Source organism: Bubalus bubalis, chromosome 6 (assembly GCF_019923935.1).
Source record: "Bubalus bubalis isolate 160015118507 breed Murrah chromosome 6, NDDB_SH_1, whole genome shotgun sequence".
Lineage (NCBI taxonomy): Eukaryota > Metazoa > Chordata > Mammalia > Artiodactyla > Bovidae > Bubalus > Bubalus bubalis.
This window is the reverse complement of record NC_059162.1, coordinates 31,758,577-31,783,124: the sequence shown is the minus strand read 5'-3', so window position 1 is coordinate 31,783,124 and position 24,548 is coordinate 31,758,577. Positions and strand designations below refer to the sequence as shown.

Below are 24,548 nucleotides of genomic sequence, written 5' to 3'. Positions count from 1 at the left end.
AACTAAAAAAGCCTCTTGATGAAAGTGAAAGAGGAGAGTGAAAAAGTTGGCTTAAAGCTCAACATTCAGAAAACGAAGATCATGGCATCTGGTCCCATCACTTCATGGGAAATAGATGGGGAAACAGTGGAAACAGTGTCAGACTTTATTTTTGGGGGCTCCAAAATCACTACAGATGTTTACTGCAGCCATGAAATTAAAAGACGCTTACTCCGTGGAAGGAAAGTTATGACCAACCTAGATAGCATATTGAAAAGCAGAGACATTACTTTGCCAACAAAGGCTCGTCTAGTCAAGGCTATGGTTTTTCCTGTGGTCATGTATGGATGTGAGAGTTGGACTGTGAAGAAAGCTGAGTGCCGAAGAATTGATGCTTTTGAGCTGTGGTGTTGGAGAAGACTCTTTAGAGTTCCTTGGACTGCAAGGACATCCAACCGGTCCATTCTAAAGGAGATATCAGTCCTGGGTGTTCATTGGAAGGACTGATGCTAAAGCTGAAACTCCAATATTTTGGCCACCTCACACGAAGAGTTGACTCATTGAAAAAGACTCTGATGCTGGGAGGGATTGGGGGCAGGAGGAGAAGGGGACGACAGAGGATGAGATGGCTGGATGGCATCACCAACTCGATCGGCATGAGTTTGAGTGAACTCCGAGAGTTGGTGATGGACAGGGAGGCCTGGCGTGCTGCAGTTCATGGGATTGCAAAGAGTTGGAGACGACTAAGCAACTGAACTGAACTAAACTGAAGACCTAAAACTTTTGCAGAGGAAACAGAATAAGTACAGATTTTGAAACTATCATTTGAAAAAGGAAATAGGACTGCTTATTGAAAAAGAAGTTATGGTTGGGGAAATAGCTGTCCTCAAATATTTGAAGGAGCGTAGCCTGGGAGAGTTCTCTCTATTCTGTTCAGCATCAGAGGCAGGGGCCCAACAAGTAGCCACTACAGAGAAACAGCAATGTAAAATTATCCAGAAATGGAATGTACTCTAGTGAGTATAGAGTTCAAAGGAATAGATGACTGTATCTAGAGATGTTTTTAGAGTGAATTGCCACAAAAGAAACGCTTACTGTAGTTCAGGCATTCCGTTGTTAAATACTGAATTCAGTATTTAACAAGAAAAGACAAAGCCAGCTAGTAATATAGCATGCTAGATTTGCTACATGCAAGATAGTGTATTGTTTTCTAAGTTTGTCGTCATAATCTGCATAGAATAAACTTGTATCATTTGTGGTTTGCAGAATTAGGATTTAGGAGGATTTCTTTTTATTGGGATTACTAATTTATTTTGTCTTATTCCTATACTCTTTTCTTTACCTTTCTTTTGTGTTGTTTAGTTTTCATTTTGTGATTCTGGCACTGGTCAAGTTTTCTGTGCTTGTTTTTCCTCTAGTGATTTTTAAGTTATATGTGATTTAGTTGTTGACATTATATTTTTCATGCTTTGATTTATATTTTTTCAGTATATGGAAAAAGAGAGGCTCAGTATCTTTATGCTCTTACCGAGAAGAGAAAGACTTTTAACATGCCTTCCTTTCTGTCTTCTCCCAAACTAAAAGGTTGAGATAATCACAGTTTTATTTTCAGATTTTTGTACTTATTTTACAGTGATAATCAAATACTTAGCTATAATTTTTGCTGATATATACTTTTATTATCATTTAGCTCTGATCCTTTACTTTCCATCTTGATTTCTTCTTTGACCCGTATATTATTTAGGATTGTGTTAACTTAAAAACATTTGGAGATTATATAATTATGTTTTTGTATTGGTTCCTAATTTAATTGCATTATGGTCAGAATGTACACTTTGTATGATTTCAGTCCTTTGAAATTTGTTTAAACCTGATTTATGGCCCAGTATTGTCTGTTCTAATAAATGATCCATATGCAATTTAGAAAAATGTGTAATTTGCAGTTGCTGGGTTTGTGGTGTGGTGTTTTATATATGTCATCTGAATTAAGTTGATTCATTATTTGGTCAAATCCTTAATATATCCTTACTGACTTTGTCTTCCTTTTCTCTCAGTTATTGAATTTGTTAAAATCTAATCCTGATTTTTTGTTTGACTAGTTTTCCCTTTGGTTCTGTCAACTTTTACTATATATATGTTTTGTTTTGCATTTTAATTTTCATTTTTCCTATTGAATATGTACTCATGTAATTAATGATATTTAGGTTATCCATTATTTTCAGTTTGTCCATCTGTTCTTTGTTCTTTTGTTTTTTCCTTTCTACCTCCTGTTTTTAGTAGTCAAACCATTCAAATTGTTGTGGCTTAAGACAGTAACCAGGCTTCCCGGATAGCTCAGTTGGTCAAGAATCCACCTGCAATGTAGGAGACCCTGGTTTGATTCCTTTATTGGGAAGATCCACTGGAGAAGGGACAGGCTACCCACTCCAGTATTCAGTGGCCTTCCCTGTGGCTCAGCTGGTAAAGATTCTGACCTGGGTTTGATTCCTGGCTTGGGAAGATCCCCTGGAGAAGGGAAAGGCTCCCCACTCCAGTATTCAGGCCTAGAGAATTCTAGTCCACGGGATCACAAAGAGACAGGATGGAGCGGCTTTCATTTCAAGACAGTAACCATTTATTATCGTCCATAGTTTCTTGAGTATGGAATTAGGGAATGACTCATCTAGGAAGATCTGGCCCAAGGTCTCTCCTCTGAGTGATGCAGTCAAATGGTGGCTGTCTGGAATTATCTTCTTTATTGATAGGTCTCACAGCTGGGGCTCCTCTGGCAGCTCTGTCCATCTCTGTGGTTTTTCCAAAGTGGCCACTTCAGGGCAGCCTTTTAACTCTGGGCCCAAAGGCATGACTTCAAATAGAGATCCAGGAGGAATTTCTGGCACCCTTTCTAGCTTCAGAAGTCATACAACACCACTTCTGCATAATTTAATTTTTAATTTTTTTTTTTTTTACAATGTATTTATTTACTTTTTGGCTGCACTGGGTCTTCATTGCTTTGCATGGGCTTTCTCTAGTTGCAGCAAGCAGGGGTGCTTCTCATTGTTATGGAGCACAGGCTGTAGGAGTGTGAGCTTCAGTAGTTTCGGCTTGAGGGCTCTGGAGCGCACATTCAGTAGTTGTGTCTGGGTGTAGTTGCTCGAGGCATGTGGGATCATCTCAGACCTGGGATCAAATTCTTGTGCCCTGCATTGGTAGGCGGATTCTGAACCACTGGACTGCCAGGCAAGTCACTCCAGGGTCTTTTATGTAGATTTAATAGCTTCACAGTTTTCTTTAAGGATATTACATTTATTTTACAGTGTTTTATAGATCCTCTTAATTCTGTTTTCTTTGGCTTTTGTTCTGCTGCTTGTTGAATTTATTGCCTTTTGTCAGATTTTACTCAAATCAGTGACTAATTGTCTACTCTTTTTGAGAGTTCCGGCTTGCCTTTTCTATTTCCAGGAGCTTATCTTCTTTCATTTGGTAAGGGGTAAGAAAGTACTGTTGAGCTGAGTTACCTGGTTTTAGAATGTGAAGACTAATTTATAAACTTCATTTGTAAGTATATTATGTCTGATTATTTTATCCCCATATATATCCTCCCCCTAAAGTACTAGTCTTGAGAAAAACAAGAGGAGAAAGTATCAAGGAAGATACTCTCTCAGTGGGATAGTACTATGACTTCATGTTACAGAAACGATTGACTTTCCATTATGATGTATTATGAGGAACGTTGTTCTTTATTTTAGAAAGTTAAGTCTTACCATCATTTCCATATTACTTACCACCATCCCCACCCATGCCCAGTATTTTGTGGTCAGTTGTCAGATTTAAAATATTCACAGCTTCCGTAAATATTTAAATATAACCAACAGTATAACTGCTTGTTAAGAAGTTTCAGTGTTCCTTAATGTAAAACATTTTTTATCCAAAATTTCTTGTCACAACTAAATTTCCTTTAATGAATTTTGTTTCATAGCTTCAGTTGTACAGGAGAAATCATTTCATCTTGTAATTAGTTTAAATATTTAAAAACAGAAAAAGCAGGTCTATTTGTATCACAGGGAAAATCGTTAAGTTATTTTGTGAAATTTAGAAGTAGTTTTACCGAAGTTTGAAGCATGAAAAAATTGTTATATTATAACTTGGGCCATAGTGTTAGGGATTCAAGATTGACTTAAAATGTAAGCATAGTGTAATGTTTATTCTTATCCTCCTTATTTGTCGGGGAATCTTAACCAGAGTGAGAAATTTTCTGGTGCTGTGTTGGGAGTGCAGGGCACAGGAGATTTCCATAAAAAGGCATGGGATTTGCTTGGAAGAACGTAGTGGTTTTCTAACTTGGCAGTAATAAGTTAGAACTAACCCCTTTTAAAAAGAAAATATTCATCTACATTATTCCTCATTGGTATTTGTATGTGATTCCTTATCTGAGCTATATTATTATTGTATTTGCATGTGTGCATATGCGTATACATTTATAATCCATGGTACTTGTTTGATGTAAAGAAAACGATTTTCTGTGCTTACAAAACATGTGAAAAATAACTTTGTAAGTTGACTGTTTGCTCCTCAAGTTGAGGAACGGGGGCCAAATATTTTGTTGTTATAGAATACCCAAAATAATTTGGCCATGTCTGAGTGCGTTTCCCCAAATGCTATTGCCCTAGGAGGCAATTTGGGAAGCATAAATGAGCCTTGCTATATTAGGATTCCCTCTAAAAAGATACACATTTTTGGATAAGAGAGATGATGAATTTGCCTCTTATTAAAATGACAGTAATCCCCAGACTGAGAATCACTGGGAGCTTGGAAAGGGGGTTAGGGATATGGGGATCTGTCTCTTGTGTTTAATAGTTAGCTTTTTTGCACCCCATAGAAATGAAAGGATTACTTGGTACAGATAAGAGTTAATAGGATTACTAGTATCCTGGACAAACATCTCCCACCTCATTTATTCCTCAGGTTCCTAGTCATCTAGATAGTAAAATGTGGTTGTTTCTCAGAGTTCAGTTCTTAGCTTTCTTCTGTTTTCACTGAATTAATAAATTCTCCTTGTTTGATCTCATCTGCTATGGTTTCAACTACTACCCTCTTTTTGTAACACCCACTCCTAAGTCCTTATTGGTTTCTGCTGAGCTTCCAGACTTGGTCTGTCAGTTGTTTACCTGCTTTTCCAGTAAGCATCTCAAACTTAATTTTTGGCAGAAAGATTTAACTTTCTTTTTAAATCTTCTTTTATATTTCCTATCTTAATTGGAGGAGGTGTGCCACCAGCCCCCTAAATTGCCCAAGATAGATATCTGAGAATTATCCTGTTCTTCAATCCTCTTAATAAAAGCCTCAGTAATAACCTCTAATCAGCTATGGAGTCTTGTCAGTTTTACCTTCAGAAAAACACTGCCCGCCTTCAGCTGTAGAGCTCCTCTACAGGCCTGTGTCATTTCCCACCTGAGCTGTTACAGTAGCTTCCTGCTCTTCTGTCTCTGATCTCTCTTTTCCTTTGATCTCCTTTATATACTGTATCAGTTTTCTATATTACAATTATATAATATTTGTGTACACATTACTTGTAAAAAAAAATCATTGTTTTCCTCCTCATTGCTTACTAGATAGAAAGTACTCTAACATGGCAAATGCTTTTGTAAGCATAACCCAGTCTCCATACCTGACTTCAATTTCCATACCTTATTTTTAAACCCTGTGTTTTACTCATGCTGAGCTATGCAGTATTCCCTGAATCTTCTGTATTTAATAGTTTGGAGTATTTGTTCACCTGTTCCTCTGCTTATAATGCCCTTCACTACATACCTATAACATTCCTCTTTAGCTTTTCACTTAGCTTTTATGTCAGTTCAGTTCACTCACTCAGTCGTGTCCGACTTTTTGCGACCCCATGAATCGCAGCACGCCAGGCCTCCCTGTCCATCACCAACTCCCGGAGTTCACTCAGACTCTCGTCCATCGAGTCAGTGATGCCATCCAGCCATTTCATCCTCTGTCGTCCCCTTCTCCTCCTGCCCCTCTTCTCTGTTCCTCCATCCTTCCCCAACCCTTTAGTCTTGTCTCTATAGTAACTTTGTTTGCAACTATATTGTAGTTGTTTTTTTTTTTTTTTTTTTCCCCTCTGTGAGCCCCTTGAGGAAGGAAACAGATACTTTTTATTTTTTGTCCCTGGTATCTAGTCCATATTAACAGACCTGTTACCTGGGAGATATTTTAAAAATATTTGATTCAGAACAAAGCTATTCTTGCTGTCCTGTCTGTTACATAGTCTACTAATTTATCCTTACCATGTTGCTTAGTTCCAGCCACTATAACAAATTATCATAGTCTGGGTGGCTTAAACAACAGATTTATTTCTCACTGTTCTGGAGGCTGAGAAGTCCAAGATCAATGCCCTAGCAGATTAGGTATTTGGTAAGGACCCACTTCCTGGCTTGTATTTGGTTGTCTTGTATCCTCACATGGCAGAGGGCAGAGAGAAGCAAGCTCTCAGCCTCTTACAAGGGCATAATCCCATACATGAGGGCTCTGCCCTTATAACCTCATATAATCCTAATTATCTCCCAAAGGTCCCACCTCTTAATACCATCATATTGTGGGGAGAGCTTCAACATAAGAATTTTCAGCGGGCATATTCGGTTTCTAACAGTATGTATATATATAACTGTTTGGGGGCTTCCCTGGTGACTCAGACAGTAAAGAATCTGCCTGCAGTCCAGGAGACCCAGGTTTAATACATGGGTTGGGATTATCCCCTGGAGAAGGGAATGGCAACCCACTCCAGTATTCTTGCCTGGAGAATTCCATGGAGAGAGGAGCCTGGTGGGCTACAGTCCATGGGGTTGCAAAGAGTCAGACATGACTGATACTTTGACTTTCACATAAAACTGTTAGTCTGAGAAATTTCTTCCCTCTTTCCCATTGAATTTCCTAAATTAATTCTATTGAGCTATAATTTACATGTAATAAAATGCACCTATTTTAAATATACAGTTCAGTAAGTTTCGATAAATCTGTATACCCATGTAACTACCATCATGATCAAGATAGAGCTCATTTCCTTCACCCTGAAAAGTTCCCTTATGCTCCTTTGTAGTCATCACTCCTGCCCTATCACCACTGGTCCCACGTAGCTTTTTGGCACTATAACTGAGTTTCGTATTTGGAATTTTATGTAAGTGGAATCATACAATATTCACTGTCTCATATTTGGCTGATTTTGCTGAGCATGTTTTTCAGATTCATCTACCTTACTGCATCTGTCAGTAGTTTCTTTTTATTAATAGTATTCCATTGATTGGATATGCCACCATTTACCCATTCACCTCTTGATGTATATTGTATTGTTTCTGGATTTTGGCTAGTATGAGCACCAAGAGTTGAAGTTCTTTTTTTTTCCCCCCAGCTTGACTTGTTGAAAAGACTTTTACACACTGAATTTCTTTAGCCCCTGTATTAATGATCTATTCTTGTGTAACAGATGAACCCAAACCTTACTGTCTTAAAACAACAGTAATTATTTATTGTCCCTCACTTTCTAAGGATTAGAGATTTGGGAGTAGCTTGACTGGAAGAGTCTGGCTCCTGGTCTCTTGAGGCTACAATTATCTGAATTAAAGCTTGACTATAAGACAGGCTTCAAAGGTGGCTGGCTCACATAGTTGACAAATGGGTCAGAGGCTTCTTAGAATGGCTGATTGTCCTCATGACATGGTGGTGGTTTCCCTCAAAGGGAGTGATCTCAGAGACAATGGTCCAAGCAATGCCTTTTAGATGATAATCTTGGAAGTCAGATATTGTCTGCCATTTTCTGTTGGTCACATAATCAATCTTGAGTAAGCGTGGGAAGAAACTACACAAGGATATGAATACGAGAGGGAACAACACAAGTCAGGACTACCAAGAGGCCAGGATCACTGGAGAGCATCTGAGAGGATGGGTACCACAGTCCCTTTTGTAAAAAATGAATGGAACGCATGTCCATGGTTTTAATTCTGGACTTGATTTGATTCTACTGCTCTATGTTTGTCCTTAGGCTAATACAACACTGTCTTTATTATTGTAGTTTTATAGTATGTCTTGAAATCAGATAGTATAAGACGTTTTCTTTTTTTTTTTTCCCGAAACTATGGTGGCTATTCTTATTTGTATTTTCATATAAATGAAGTCATCTTGTCAGTTTCTACAAAAAGATTGTGATTGTGATCACATTGAATCTGTGTATCAATTTGAGGAGACTTGATATCTTAACAATGATATGGATGTATCTTATGGCATAGCTCTATAATCATTAAGTCCTTAACCAGACACATTTTGTAGTTTTAATACCGAAGTCTTGCACATATTTTGTTACACTTACCTAAGTATTTCTTATTGGATACTAATATAAATGGTATTTTAAAAATTTCATTTCCAGTTCTTTTCCAGTATATGGAAATATAATTGCCATTTTTTGTATCAACCTTTTATCCTGAAGCCTTGCTAAATTCACTCTTAGTCTGGTAGCTTTTTTTTTTTTTTTTTTTTTTTGCATATTCCTTTTAGGATTTTCTACATAGAGAATCATGTCAGCCTGTGAAAAAAAGTTTCATTTCTTCCTTTTGCATAGGCTTATAGGCTTAAACCTACTATGGACTTCGCAGGTAGCACAGTGGTAAAGAATCCACCTGCCAATCAAGAGACTCAAGAGACGCAGTTTGATCCCTGGATCAGGAAGATCCTATGGAGGAGGGCATGGTAACCTGCTCCAGTATTCTTGCCTTGAAAAATGCCACGGACAGAGGAGCTTGGCAGGCAGCAGTCCAGGAGGAGGCAGAGAGTCAGACACAACTGAGCACACGCACAGAGCCTCCTGTATATAGCTTAGTACTGTTGGACGGAAGTGGTGAGCGTGAACATATTGGTAGAAGAAAAAGAGAAAAACCTAATACTAATAGATGCAGGAAAAGATTGGGAAAAAAATCTAGCATCCATTCCTGAGAACCCATATAAAAAAGAGTATAGCGAATAGTATAAAGAAATCTGAAACCAAAATGTTTGAGAACACTGACTAGAGTAACCTAAAATGCTAACTGCTTAGAATAGGTAGGGAGTCATAATCTAGAGTCCCCAGCACTTGTACAGAAAAAAAAAAAAGATACATCTTTATTTTTTACTAACCTCTAAATGTTAGTAAGGTTAGTAAATCAACCCTGAATAATCGTTGGAAGGCCTGATGCTAGAGCTCCAGTACTTTGGCCACCTGATGTGAAGAGCCAACTCAACGGAAAAGACCCTGATGCTGGGAAAGATTGAGGGCAGGAGGAGAAGGGGGCAACAGAGGATGAGAAGATTGGATGGCATCGTTGACTCAGTGGACATGAGTCTGAGCAAACTCCAGGAGATGGCGAAGGACGGGAAAGTGTGGCACGCTGCAGTCTGTGCGGTTGCAAAGAGTCAGAGGACTTAACAATAACAGCAACCTCTAAATGAAATTTAGTGTTTGTTTCTATTTTGGATGCAGGCAACAAACCACAGTGGTAATGTTAGCGCCAACTGTGACTTTGTCACTAGTAAATGTTACTTTTAACTTTTCTTGTATTTGTTTGTTTCTTGAGGATAACATATAATTAGGTCTTGCTTTTTTTTATCTTGCCTTTGAATTTGAATGTTGGAATATTAGAATAGATGATTTAAAAAAAAAAAAAAGAATAGATGATTTACATTTAATATAATGATGTGGTTGCCTTTTAATTCTATCCTGTTTTGTATTTCTCCCATCTTGTCTGTGCTTTTTTGTTTGCTTGTATTTTTCCTGCTGTTTTGTGGATGAATTAATTGTGTTGTTCAGTATTTCATTTTATCTCAGCTCTTGGCTTATTTGCTTGCTTGCTAAGTCACATCAGTCGTGCCCAACTCTGTGTGACACCATAGACGGCAGCCCACCAGGCTCCACCGTCCCTGGGATTCTCCAAGCAAGAACACTGGAGTGGGTTGCCGTTTCTCCCCTGCCCTTCTATCCCTGTTGTTGCTCTAGTATGTACAGTATGCATCGTTAACATATAATTGAAAGCGAAAGTGAAAGTCACTCACCCATATCCGACCCCATGGAAATTCTCCATACACTCCATGAAATTCTCCAGGCCAGAATATGGGGCTGGGTAACCGTTCCCTTCTCCAGGGGATCGTCCCAACCCAGGGATTGAACCCCGGTCTCCTGCATTGCAGGCAGATTCTTTTACCAGCTGAGCTACCAGGAAGGCCTGATACATAATTACCTACCTTCAAATAATATTACTGTACTACTACAAATATAATGTAAGAACCTTGAACATTATTCTTCCTGTTCCCTTCCTTTCCTATGGTATATTAAGTGCATGCTGGTGAACATTTTTCCTCTCCTCAGTTTTTCTTTCTTTTTTGGGGATCTGAGAGGATTTTTTATTTCACTTTCATTTTTGAGGGCTATATTCATTGTATTTAGCATTCTAGGTTGACCTTATTTTTCTTGAAGCATTTGAAAGATGTATTTTCTTTTGTCTTGCCTAGCTTCTTGAGAAAATCTATATATTTTCATAACTTTGTTCTTCTATATCTAAACTTTTTCTTTGGGCTTCTTGTGATTTTCTCTTTTTGACAACTTTCAGGAATTTGATTATTATGCATTGTTCTTTTCTTTGTATTTATACTAAGGAGAGGACACATTGAATTTCTTGGATCTATGAATTTATAATTTATCAAATTTTGAAAGTATTTTATTATCTGTTTTATTTTTCAAATCCCCCCACATTCCAGTTACAAACATATTATTAGCCTACCTGATAGCTGGATATTGTCCTGTGGTTTTCTTCTTTTTTCTTCTTTTATTTTCCTTCTTCCTTTTCTTTTCTCCCTCCTTCCTCCTCTGTCTCTCCACTCTTTACCCTCCTTATCATCAACTTTTTTCTATCTTTATCTCAGTTCCTTTGAAGTTTCCTTCTGCAGTGTTTAAGATACTGTTAAGCGCATCAGACATTATTTTTGAACATTGAAAGTTCATTTTGGTTGTTTTTTATGTCTACCATTTCTCTCGTTATATTTTCCTTTAAATCCTTGAGCGTATTTATCATATCAGTTTTAGAGTTCTTATGGACTAATTCCATTGTCTCAGTTCTGGGACTGTTTCAATTGACTCATTCCACCCTAATTTCAGGTCATATTTTCTTTGTCATCCATATTAATTTTTTTGGATGCTGTGGACATTGTAAATTTTATATTATTGAATGGTGGAAATTTTTTTCTTCTTTAAAAAAATTTTGGACTTGTCCTGACAGGCAGTTTTTTCTATGGATTGACTCAATCCTTTGAAGCTTGTTTTTAAGCTTTTTTTGGAAGCATTTATTTTCTTTCTTGAAGAGCTCTCTAGTCTTTCCCATTCTATTGTTTTCCTCTATTTCTTTGCATTGATCACTGAGGAAGGCTTTCATATCTCCATGCTATTCTTTGGATGCATTCAAATGGGTATATCTTTCCTTTTCTCCTTTGCTTTTTGCTTCTCTTCTTTTCACAGCTATTTGTAAGGCCTCCTCAGACAGCCATTTTGCTTTTTTGCATTTGTTTTCTTGGGGATGGTCTTGATTCCTATCTCCTGTACAAACCAAGGGAACATTTCATGCAAAGATGGGCTCAATAAAGGACAGAAATGGTAGGGACCTAACAGAAGCAGAAGATATTAAGAAGAGGTGGCAAGAATACACAGAACTGTACAAAAAAGATCTTCATGACCCAGATAATCACGATGGTTTGATCACTCACCTAGAGCCAGACATCCTGAAATGTGAAGTCAAATGGGCCTTAGAAAGCATCACTATGAACAAAGCTAGTGGAGGTGATGGAATTCCAGTTGATCTATTTCAAATCCTAAAAGATGATGATGTGAAAGTGTTGCAGTCAATATGTCAGCAAATCTGGAAAACTCAGCAGTGGCCACAGGACTGGAAAAGGTCAGTTTTCATTCCAATCCCAAAAAAAGGCAATGCCAAAGAATGCTCAAACTACTGCACAATTGCACTCATCTCACACGCTAGTAAAGGAATGCTCAAAATTCTCAAAGCCAGGCTTCAGCAATACGTGAACCATGAACTTCCAGATGTTCAAGCTGGTTTTAGAAAACACAGAGGAACCAGAGATCAAATTGCCAACATCCGCTGGATCATCGAAAAAGCAAGAGAGTTCCAGAAAAACGTCTATTTCTGCTAACGGACTATGCCAAAGCCTTTGACTGTGTGGATCACAATAAACTGGAAAATTCTGAAAGAGATGGGAATACCAGACCACCTGACCTGCCTCTTGAGAAATCTGTATTCAGGTGAGGAAGCAACAGTTAGAACTGGACATGGAACGCCAGACTGGTTCCAAATAGGAAAAGGAGTACATCAAGGCTGTATATTGTCACCCTGCCTATTTAACTTATATGCCGAATATATCATGAGAAACGCTGGGCTGGATGAAGCACAAGCTGGAATCAAGATTGCTGGGAGAAATATCAATAACCTCAGATATGCAGGTGATACCACCCTTATGGCAGAAAGTGAAGAAGAACTAAAGAGCCTCTTGTTGAAAGTGAAAGAGGAGAGTGAAAAAGTTGGCTTAAAACTCAACATTCAGAAAACGAAGATCATGGCATCTGGTCCCATCACTTCATGGCAAATAGATGGGAAACAGTGTCAGACTTTATTTTTCTGGGCTCCAAAATCACTGCAGATGGTGATTACAGCCGTGAAATTAAAAGACACTTACTCCTTGGAAGGAAAGTTATGACCAACCTAGACCGCATATTAAAAAGCAGAGACATCACTTTATCAACAAAGGTCCGTCTAGTCAAGGCTATGGTTTTTCCAGTGGTCTGTATGGATGTGAGAGTTGGACTATAAGAAAGCTGAGCACTGAAAAATTGATGCTTTTGAACTGTGGTGTTGGAGAACACTCTTGAGAGGTCCTTGGACTGCAAGGAGATCCAGCCAGTCCATCCTAAAGGAGATCAGTCCTGGGTGTTCATTGGAAGGACTGATGTTAAAGCTGAAACCCCAATACTTTGGCCACCTGATGCGAACAGCTGACTCATTGAAAAAGACCCTGATGCTGGGAAAGATTGAGGGCAGGAGGAGAAGGGGACAACAGAGGATGAGATGGTTGAATGACATCACTGATTCAATGGACATGGGTTTGGGTGGACTCTGGGAGTTGGTGATGGACAGGGAGGCCTGGCGTGCTGCAGTTCATGGGGTTGCAAAGAGTCGTACATGACTGAGCAACTGAACTGAACTGCGAGTATTTTTTTTACTCTAGGGTTTGTTTAGTGAAGTGAAAGTTGTTCAGTTGTGTCCAACTCTTTGTGACCCCGTGGACTAAACAGTCCATGAAATTATCCAGGCAAGAGTACTGGAGTGGGTAGCCTTTCCATTCTTCAGGGGACCTTCCCATCCCGGGAATCAACCCAGGTCTCCCTCATTGTAGGCGGATTCTTTACCAGCTGAGTCACCAGGGATGCCCTGGTTTGCTTACTTCTGTACTAAAATATGAATGGGAGAGCCCTGGTGGCTCAGCGGTAAAGAATCTACCTGCCAGTGCAGGAGGCATGGGTTCAGTCTCTGGGAAATCCCATGGATAGAGGAGCCTGGCAGGCTACATCCATGGGATCACAGAAGAGTCAGACACAAGTTAACGACTAAACAACAAAACAAAAAAATATGAGGATTCTGGAATTTCAAATGAATTACCTTTTTTCAACAAAGAAGACCTCTGGTCAGAACTTTGGATAGTTTTCAGGAAAAACAAACAAAAATGAAAAATGTCATGTTATTTTATTTAACAGTTGTATGTTCTTAGGCTATTCTTAGTATGTTTATTAATCTTTGATTTTTTTCTTTTCTTTCAGATTATCAGTATTTAAACAGACCACATCATGCGTGAGTACAAGCTAGTGGTCCTTGGTTCAGGAGGCGTGGGGAAGTCTGCTCTGGTAAGTTAGCCAGCTAACTATAATGAATTAATATAATACAAAAAGGATGTTCATATCTTCTTGCCTTACAATGTCTAGTCACTAAAGAGAAAAAGTGGCATTGTTTTTATATGCCTAGTATCTGGCTCACCAGGGGACCCAGACTCATTGAGTAACCATGGATGTGTATTTTTATAATGGTGGCTCTTCTTCTTTAATTTACCAAATATTTATTAACTATCTATAATATGGAAAACATTAGTGTTTGTGATTTAAAAGAAAGAAATTATTCTCATTTCTAAGGAATTTACTTTTTAGTGGGGAAAACTGATCATTAAAGGTACCAGTGGAATAATTCCTATCCTACCCTACCCCAGGCTTATGTAGCATAAAGGTCATTTTTTTGTACACATGCTGTATTTATTATTTATTGAGCTTCTACAACATCAGACTCTAAAGTTACAACTGTCAACAAAATAGTCACAGTCTTCTTCATAGAAATAAGAAAGGAAGTTGGAGATATTACAAAAGAACAGAGACTATTTCTGCATGGTTCAGTAAGTTACAAATAGCATAGCAGTCACTTCCTTGGGAATAGAATTGGAAAAAGTGGTAATAAATAGGTTTAGTTACATATGCTTTTGTGTCTTTTGCATTTTTTCCTATGTCCATGAATAAAAATAGAAATCCATAGGAATTAGTGAGGTTGTCTAGGGAGGGACTAGAGAGAGAAAAGTCAGGACAGTGCTCTGAGTACCTCTCAGCCTTGAAAGAGTGGGTAGGATTGAAGGCTCCAGGATGGAACAGCGTATCTTTATACTTGGATATAAAGAGTACCTTTACATGACTGTGCAGAAGTCATAACATAGAAGTAGCTGGTTGTGATCAAAGCAGCTTCAGTAAGGATGATGTCATAACCATCCTGGGTAGATTGGAGAGTAAATGAGAGCTGAGGAGATGGAACCACTATTACAGATAGTTGAAGCTGACCATATTCAAGTTGACCTATTTAGTTCAAGCTAAAATAGTGTATAAAATATTGCACTGGCTAGTTGAAGTGTGAATGACATTTGAATCTCAGCTGGCACTCCAGTACTCTTGCCTGGAAAATCCCATGGATGGAGGAGCCTGGTGGGCTGCAGTCCATGGGGTTGCTAAGAGTCGGACATGACTGAGCGACTTCACTTTCACTTCTCACTTTCATGCATTGGAGAAGGAAATGTCAACCCACTCCAGTGTTCTTGCTTGGAGAATCCCAGGGATGGGGGAGCCTGGTGGGCTGCCGTCTATGGGGTCACACAGAGTCGGACACAACTGAAGTGACTTAGCAATAGCAAAAGGGTGAATATGATATGTGACTGTGATTATAAATTTAATACACTCAATAAATTTTAATTCCCTCTTTTTTTCCCCCCACAATTAGAAAGCGTGTTTCAAAACTTTTTAAAATTTATAACTTTTGCCTCTGTTCTTTGAGGGCATGAGATAAAAATTGCTATAGATATATAAAGGTGGGTAATAGGAAACACTGATAAATTTTCACATTTTAGTGAATGAGAATCCATGTCCTTATGTATATGTATCCTGGTTGTATTTTAAAACTCAGTATAGTAATTATTTTAACAGTGTAATGTCAGCTGACCGTTTTTAACATGGCCACCTCCTTTCATAAATATACTCTTAATTATGAATGTGTCCTTATATGGAAAAACAATGATACTTTATATTTGCATGTTCACCCAGAGTTTTCACATAATTTCACTTAATCTTTACCACTTTGTGATGTTAAATGACCTATAAGACGGGCAGGTTTTTCTTCTAAGTCCTTAACTTTTATCTGCCTTTTTTTCCCCTAGACAGTTCAGTTTGTTCAGGGAATTTTTGTTGAAAAATATGACCCAACGATAGAAGATTCCTACAGAAAGGTAAACCTGAAACTTGTATACACATGCTTACAAGTATCCATGGAATAGCTTTTTTGAACATAGTTTTGAGAAATGATACAGATACTCTGTATCTATTTTAAAAAGTTTCACCAAGACAGACTATTGCTTAACTATAGAGAGCTCTGTGTTCTTACTGATTGTTAATCGTTCTTTAATGTATGCATTTAACGATGGGAATTTTCTGAATGTAGAAAAATTGCATATAAATAAGTATATTTTTTAGGTATTTTTTAAATTCTTTTTATGGACTAAAATTAAGATCACTTTATGCTTGAAGTTATACTGTGACTGAAAGTTATTTGTATTTAGTTAAATAACTTCAAAAATATTTCATCTTTAGACTTAAAAAATTCTATATTTGGATTCTGTATAATTCTGTAAGGGTGGATACCTGGCACTGTACATTTTTATCCCAGCCTACAGAAAGCACAACACCAAGAGTAAAACTGCTAACCATGGACTTTGCATGGTAATGTGTTGATGTAGATATAGGTTCATTGACCCTCCCACGTGTACCACTCTGATATAAGTCAGGTGCTGCTATGGAGGAGGCTAGCAAGGAGCAGGAAAGGGATATATTCTGCTCAGTTTTGCTGTGAACCAAAAACTACTTTCTGAAAAATAACACTTATTTAAAAGGAAAATAAATTTTAATAGTTGGTCTTGACAAAAAGTACTGTTTTATTTAATTATAAGACTAGCTAGAATTGTGGAGAACTTTCATGATTTTATTTCCCAAGTATGTTATGGGGTAGAAAAGACAGTGCTGTAAGAAAGCCTGGTAGGCGCCCCCATCCAAAAGATTAAACCTGCCTTTCAACAAATAAGAAAGGGCTGTGTTGTCAGATGTTCTAGAATTTACCTTAAATAGTACTGTAACTCTTGCTGAATTGAGTTCATTAAGCCTACCAGCAGAGCAGTTTCATTATCTGCAAATTGGAAACAAAATTGTGATATATTGAGAAACCACAGACCTAATCCATTATTCATTGAACATGCCCCCTCACAGATTGTGCAGATTATTATCACATTAGTCCCATAAGTGGTGGAGTGTGAGTTTGTAGAACTGCCAATGGTCCTCTTCATCAATCCTTTATTTGACACAGAAGCAGTTTAAAATAGTCCTTAGGTTAACAAGTTTATTTTTAGAAGACAGTGTTGCATTACTGAAATCTCCCCCAAGTAAGTGGCTGGTTAAAGCTTCAACTATAAACAGAGATCTGTACCTTGAGTGCTGAAGCACTTTTCTAAATCCCATATTTATTAAAAATTTTCCAAACCATTAATAGTACTTTCTTTGGGCCAGCCTTCTCTTTTTCTGTAAAACCCTGGGAAAATAGAATTTAGTACATAAAATTTCACCTTATGCACACAGCTTTTCCAAAGAAGTACCTTTTTGTTAAAGTCTTGAGAACTGTATGAGTTCAGTGTTATTGTGTTCCCTTTATCTCTTCAATTTAAATTTTACTCTGTATTAAATTGGGGGCACATTTTAGTAAAACTTTGATGACTTAAATGTGATAAGTGGTCAGTTTTCTTTACCCCCAAATCTTGGCTATATTTTGAGCTACTTGGTACTTTTGTACCTTGTTTTGAAGATAATATAAATATACATACTTTATGCTGTTTTTTTTTTCCTTTTAGAACTATACCTGTTTATTGCTGTTTTTCTTAAATTGCAGAATATGATCACTGCCTTCTAATAATAACAGAAATCAATGTTCATATTTCAAGGTGGTCAGAAAAATATCTAAACTCAGCATTAACAGTCCTGGTAGAATGTGTTTGAGACCTCCTATTCTTTATTATACTACCAAGTTAGGTCTCCACCAATACAGCAAACTGCTAGAGAAAGGCTTCCAGTTGTTAATAGGAACTTTGAGTGAAGAGGTGGGAGGAAAACAGACTGACATTTTTATGTTACTTTTTTATTCTCCTCCACCCCCAACCCCGACCCCACAGCAAGTTGAAGTAGACTGCCAACAGTGTATGCTCGAAATCCTGGATACAGCGGGAACAGTAAGGATGTTTCTCTCTCTCTCTCTCCCTTTTTCTTGTTAGATTTTAATTTGTAAACAGGTTTTTGTCACCTGATTGATTCCTCTGAGTAGAAACAATTGTTCTGATTAAGAATTTAAGTCTCTAAATGTAAAACTTCTTAAATTTTCTTACGTACATTAAACTCTTTGATGTACTTAATGCCCACATATCACTATTAAATTGTATGTTGAGTTCACCTACAGAATCTGTGTGTTGAGTTTCTTTTTTCCTGTATTGAGGTGAGCGTTATGCTATTACTGCTCTTTAAAAAAAAAAAGAAAAGGTATTTAAGGTATTTTAAATCCAGAATTTTAGTTAAGATAGATATTTCGCTGGGCTTAAATAAGACTGTCTCTTGATACCATGGTAATTCATTTATTTTAAAAATTGTTTTTGCTTTTTATTAGCATTTTAACATCTCACGGGACTAGTGATGTAGAAGTGTTTTCTGACAAAAATCTTTAGGATTATTTCGAGCCTCATTTTTCATATCTTTAAAGGAGTATAATGATGATAGTACATTATAGGGTGTTTGTTATGATCAAATGGGGCTTCCCTGGTGACTCAGTGGTAAAGAATGCACCTGCCAATGCAGGAGACTCGGGTTTAGTTCCTGGGTCGGGAAGATCCCCCGAAGAACTGAACAGCAACCCACTCCAGTATTCCTGGCTGGGAAATCCTATGAACAGAGGAGCCTGGTGGGCTGGAGTCCGTGGGGTTGCAGGAGAGTTGGACGTGACTTAGCAACTAAACAACAACACTGATCAAATGAGATGGTGACTATAAATCATTTGCACAAAATACCTATAATATAGTTAATGAACTCTATGTATTTGCTTTTATTTTATTATCTTCACTTGTCATTACCTTTTTAAGTTTTTTTTATTAATTAATGATGTTTTATTCTGCTACAAAAAATGCACACATTAAATGATTTTCTTTTTTTTTCTCCATATATATAGACTTTTCCTATTGGGCAATGCTCTAAAATGAATGGCATTCTTAAATGTTTTAAGTTGTTTTAAAATTCACAAATATACCCCATTATAATTTTATAAATGGTGAGAAAGTTTCAGATCAAAAAACATGAAAATACTGGAGCAATTAGAGTACAAATTATACCATATTTTTCTGTCCTTTTGTGGGAAAATGGATCTTTATTCCAACAGGAGCCTTGTATCAGCTGAATTGAGGTCTCTCCCTCTTGTCACTTTCCCCAACCCCCAATTTTCCTAGCTTCTGAATCAGCAATAATTCTCCGTTGTTTCCAAAGACCCCAACAGTTAAAAAACTTAAAAAAAAAAACTTTCTACTTCTTCCTTTCACAGCTTCTACAACTGTGAGGACATTCTTCTTCCTCTTGTCCAAATTAAGGAAGTTTTCCTCCACTGCAGAGATCCTCCCTTATTTTCTCAAATATCTTGTATTTCTCCCATCCTAGCAGTCAGCATGCTGTGTTATAATTTTCTGTATATTTGTCTATCCCCAGTGCCTTGCATAAAAGTTGGAAAGTAGTTGATGCTCATTAGTCTTATTCTAAATCAGTTCTTTCTCCTTTAGGATTGCTCACTTTCTCCAACACTGCTTTAGTCCAAAGTGTTGGTGATTTTGGTATCCAAATAGAATCTGTATGGGTAATAGAGATGATTTAGTAGCTTGGCTTGTCAGTTTCTTGACCTCCACTCTGCTTCATTCATTCATTCCCATGGTCTTTACCCTAGACTGTATGATAACCAATAATGTAATACCGTCCTGAATTTCATTTTCAAGTGTCTTACTCTTCACTCACCATCTTGTTTCTCCAGCTCACTTCCTTTCAAACCCTTCAACTTCTCTGGCATCTGCAGTCTGTTTATTCTAATATCTTTGATTATCCCTCATATCCTCAAGCCCCTCTTTACATAGCTTCAAGCACATGATCTGTCATTCAGAATACATCCCTCACATATATCCTCAGTTCCCTTGACTCTTTCAGCAACCTTTGATTCAGTAGATCATTATCCTTCTCTGTGAAAATTTTATTCATTTGACTTCCAGGAAACAATACTTGCTTGGTTTTCTCCTTGTATCATTCATTGTTTCCAAGTCCTTTCCTGATTTGGCTTCATCTCCCCAACTTGTTAATGTTGGAGGGCATCAGGGTTTACTCCTTGAACTTTTCTGAAAACACTACCTTGGAGATCATCTTTTGTAGCACCAAAATAATTTAATTAAAATCTGGATATATAAAAGAATTAGATACAGTTTTTCTAAATCACACAAAAACAAATTAAAGTGAGGACTTCCCTGGTGGTCCAGTGGCTAAGACTGCACCCTCCCCCTGCAGGTAGCATGGGTTTAATCCCTGGTCAGGGAACTAAGACCTGCATGCTACAGGAGCCCAGCCAAAAAAAAAAAAAGTGGTTAATATTTCCCTTGTAATTCTACAGTTTATTGTTTTTAGTCAGGTAAATAGGAGACAGGAACATTCACATCAGATTTTCCAGAAGCTGTGTATCATGTCTTGGGTTTCCTGTCACTATAACATGTAATAAAGAATTCAGTAGCTAACTTGTTGTTATTCTGATTTAAATTGTTTCCATTTTATTGTTTCAATTCAGTACATTTAAGGAGTCATATTTATAATTTATTGCATGTTTTTATTATAGGAGCAATTTACAGCAATGAGGGATTTGTATATGAAGAATGGCCAAGGGTTTGCACTAGTATATTCTATTACCGCTCAGTCCACGTTTAATGACTTACAAGACCTGAGGGAACAGATTTTACGAGTTAAGGACACAGAAGATGTAAGTATTTCTCTCTCTCTATGGTGTATTGCCATCTCTCTGTGGCCAAATATAAAGTATCCATTTTCTGTATCAGTAGGGACTTGGAGGGCATCTACCTTGTGCCTAAAAGAGGCCTGGTAACCAAAAATAATTTTAAGCTTTCTAAATTTACGTGCAGATAATATACTGAGAGGGCGTCCCAGGTGGCTCAGTGGTAAAGAATCCACTTGCCAAGCAGGAGACACGGGTTCAGTCCCTGGGTCAGGAAGAGCCCCTGGAGAAGGAAATGGCAAACCACTCCACTTGCCTAGAAAATTGCATGGATAGAGGAGCCTGGCAGGCAACAGTCCATGGAGTTGCAAGAGTCAGACACGACTTAGCAACTAAACAACAACAGATATGCCAATGAGATGGTTAGCAATGAAATGAAAGGACATGAAATGAAGGACACGTATGTAAAGTTCCTCTTTTTCCGCTGCACTTATGACCCACCATGTGCTACATGGGTCACAAGTGTAGTGAAAAAAGAAGAGTCAAAGAATACTTGGTAGCAGAAGGGGGAGGGGGACTCAGATTTTGCTTGGAAAGGTGGCAGTTAGTTAATGTCAAAAACTGTGTTCAGAGAACATTATCAAGAACCATAAGGCTATGTTCCCATTTCTAAAATTCTCTCGGTACAGTTTTTACTTAGTTATTTCCTTTGAATTATGTAATTAACTCAGTTTTTATAATTATTTTTGTTTTAGATTTTTTTAATGTTAATTTTTTATTGTGGTAAAATATACTGTTTTAGAATAATTATTTGATGTATAACGTGCCTTTTTGCAAAGATGAAATCTATATTTTACATGTTTGTCTCTGTTTTGAATTACAAAGTTCCTTTTCAAAAGTTGTGTAAGTTAGGGTATAAAATTTCATCTGGACCTTCCTTTCTGTTTCTGTGTGTTCTCACTCATTATTAATGGGAACACAGGCACCTGCTCAGCACCATGACTTTGGGTGATATTGTAGGCAGGAGGGGTTTGCACCATATGACTCATGACCAGCCATAACCTAATGAATAGTTCTCTTTCTTCCCATGACTAATTCATCTAAGAGAGTTCTTTTTTCATAGGCAATTACATGCAAATCACTGAACTCTGATAATGTTAATCTCTTTATCCCATGTAATAAACTAGAGATCAAATCATAGATGAAGACATAGCTGCTCAGTGGCTTTATTTTTAGTCTTACTGTTCCTTCATGTCTCACCTAAGCTAGTTTTCAGATCTAGAAGTAAAACTTACTACTGTGTTGGTTGTGCTGTGTTTTTGACGTTTGTTGGTCCTGTGAGTTGAGGCACTTAACACACACCCAGACCATTAAGTATGTTCTTCTCTGTATTGCAGGCGTTTCCTTGTCCTTCATATTTTTCTACTTGGAATTCAGCCATTAGCATGAGTCCACATAATAATTTTGGGATTATATTCTTAAAATGATTTTAGCAGATCAATGTGGTAGAATCTTGTCCATTTTTTTCTGTCTCTTCCCCTTTCATCTTCTCCCCAACACACATACATACACCTTTTTTAAAGCACTTGGTGAAGCTTATGGGCTTCCCTGGCTCAGATGGTAAAGAATCTGCCTGCATTGTGGAAGACCTGGGTTCAATCCCTAGGTTGGGAAGATCCCCTAGAGAAGGGAATGGCTCCCACTCCAGTATTCTGGCCTGGAAAATTCCATGGGCAGAGGAGCCTGGCAGGCTACATCATGGGGTCACAAAGAGTCTGACATGCCTGAGTGACTTTCACTTTCACTTTTCTTTGGTGAAACTAATAATCCTAACACATTTTAGTTGGTGGAGGGTAGTTACTTGCTTATAAGAAGCTGAGTAACAAGTATGTTAGTTGCTTATTATATGTCTTTTCCTTTCCACAGGTTCCAATGATTTTGGTTGGCAATAAATGTGACCTGGAAGACGAGCGAGTAGTTGGCAAAGAACAGGGTCAGAATTTAGCAAGACAGTGGTGTAACTGTGCCTTTTTAGAATCTTCTGCAAAGTCAAAGATCAACGTTAATGAGGTAACCAACAGCTGTGAGGCAGCACAAATAAGTGCCTTTTGAGTTTCCCTTCTTTCAAGCGAACAGTCAAAAACAACTTTTTAAAAAGAAAAAGCAGTGTTCTTTTAAGCAGTCTTCATCAGTTTATGGAAAACACTAAGTAATTCCTAGAAACTGTATTCCTTCTCTGTATAAAATCACTTTGATGGCTATAATGAGAACACGTATACTTACCTTGTCAGCAAAGGGGAAGTTTAAGTTAAAGAAAGTGTATTTTAAAGTCCTTCTAAGCCTCTAAATGACACACCAGAAAGTGGTGTGTGAAAATTGGCATATCACCCTTGTCTTACAGCAATTAGCTATGCAGATGTGTGTAAACAGGTTGTAAAATTCAGTAGAAAAATACAGAAATCAAGGTAGTTTCTATAATGAACTTATGTTGTACAGAAAGACGTCGTGTAATTTGAGTTGTGCTTCCCTTTGGTGTATGACTCAAAAGGAAGAATCTGTGTGAGTGGATGGATACAGAGCTATAATTCACTCTGTCTTTTAGGCCTGTTAGAGCAGGTGTACAAGGCTTTTTCTGTCCATGACTTAAGCATTCCGCTATCCTGAGAACACAGCTGGGGACAGGAATGCTTAACAAGTGAGCTTGTCTGCCTGAGTGTAAAGGGCCAATGGTTTACTGGATCCCAAAAGATGAGTGCAGTTCCCAACTGCCACCACCACTTCCAAGCAAAATATTAAGAGGCTCCCTTGCTTTTGTTAATTTTAACATCAGGCTTTAAAACAAACAAAAAAATGAAATAGACTTCTTTCCTTTCCTAGTAGAGCAAATGTTCTCATTTGCCAGTGTGCTTGCCATTTATCTTTAGGACTTCCCTGGTGGCTCAGATGGTAAAAGCGTCTGCCTACAAGGTGGGAGACCCGGGTTTGATCCCTGGGTCGGGAAGATACCCTGGAGAAGGAAATGGCAACCCACTCCAGTACTCTTGCCTGGAAAATCCTATGGACGGAGGAGCCTGGTAGGCTACAGTCCATGGGGGTCACGAAGAGTTGGCCATGACTGAGCCACTTCACTTTCACTTTCTTTTGCCATTTATAGGATCACAGGCAGTCACTAAGAATTCAGCACACCACATAGATGAAAGTTAAGACTGGGTTGGGTTAACAGAGTCTTCTGTGTGTTTTTGCTTGCCATTCCTCTCCGGCCTTTGGTCCTTTCGGTCTCTTTTTCTTTTATGGTTATAGACAATGACCAAATTATTTTAAACATGTGGTGTGAAAAAAATTTAAGCTTGATACACATCCTCTGTTTTACAAAAATAAAGAATGTCAAAGCTTGCTTCTTAGGTAAAATCAGCTTAAATAAATACATAAAAATAAGAAATTCACAGATTTTATTTATTCACTGAGTATTCATCATGTCCCTGTGTGCCTGGCTCTGTGTTAGGCACCAGTAACACTCATCTGGACAGACACTGGTCATGCCCTAAAGAAGTTTACATACCAGTCGGCAAAAAGTTCTGCTGTGATCTTCAACAACACTTACTTCGAATTCACTGCCAAGTAATGAAAGGAAGTGTGAAATGTTTCCTGTTTCAGCTTTCCCTGTTGTAGAATTATGATTTCATAGATGTTATCTTGTAAAACATGGCTAATCATAATTTTAATTTTTGGTTTAGTCTTACTCTTTGAGAATTATCTCAAAGAGACAACTTTGAGATAATATACATTCAGATTGATAGATGAGCTTGGCTGAGGAAGTAGTAGTGCCAGGTCACCATCTGCAGCATGATTGGATCTAGTTCTGCATCCTTGTGGTCACCC

At 37.8% G+C, this 24,548-nt stretch overlaps 1 protein-coding gene across 2 annotated transcripts in view; it reads left to right on the top strand.

Moving 5' to 3' along the window:
- RAP1A (RAP1A, member of RAS oncogene family) overlaps positions 1 to 24,548 on the top strand; it is an 81,628-nt gene that overhangs the window by 49,755 nt on the left and 7,325 nt on the right. For both annotated transcript variants that reach the window (XM_025288103.3, XM_006069465.4), the window contains exons 2-6: positions 13,859 to 13,942; positions 15,778 to 15,846; positions 17,830 to 17,886; positions 20,556 to 20,696; positions 22,596 to 22,739. In XM_025288103.3, coding sequence (XP_025143888.1) covers positions 13,886 to 13,942; positions 15,778 to 15,846; positions 17,830 to 17,886; positions 20,556 to 20,696; positions 22,596 to 22,739 — 468 coding nt within the window. In that variant the 5' untranslated portion in view covers positions 13,859 to 13,885. The remainder of the gene's footprint in view (positions 1 to 13,858; positions 13,943 to 15,777; positions 15,847 to 17,829; positions 17,887 to 20,555; positions 20,697 to 22,595; positions 22,740 to 24,548) is intronic.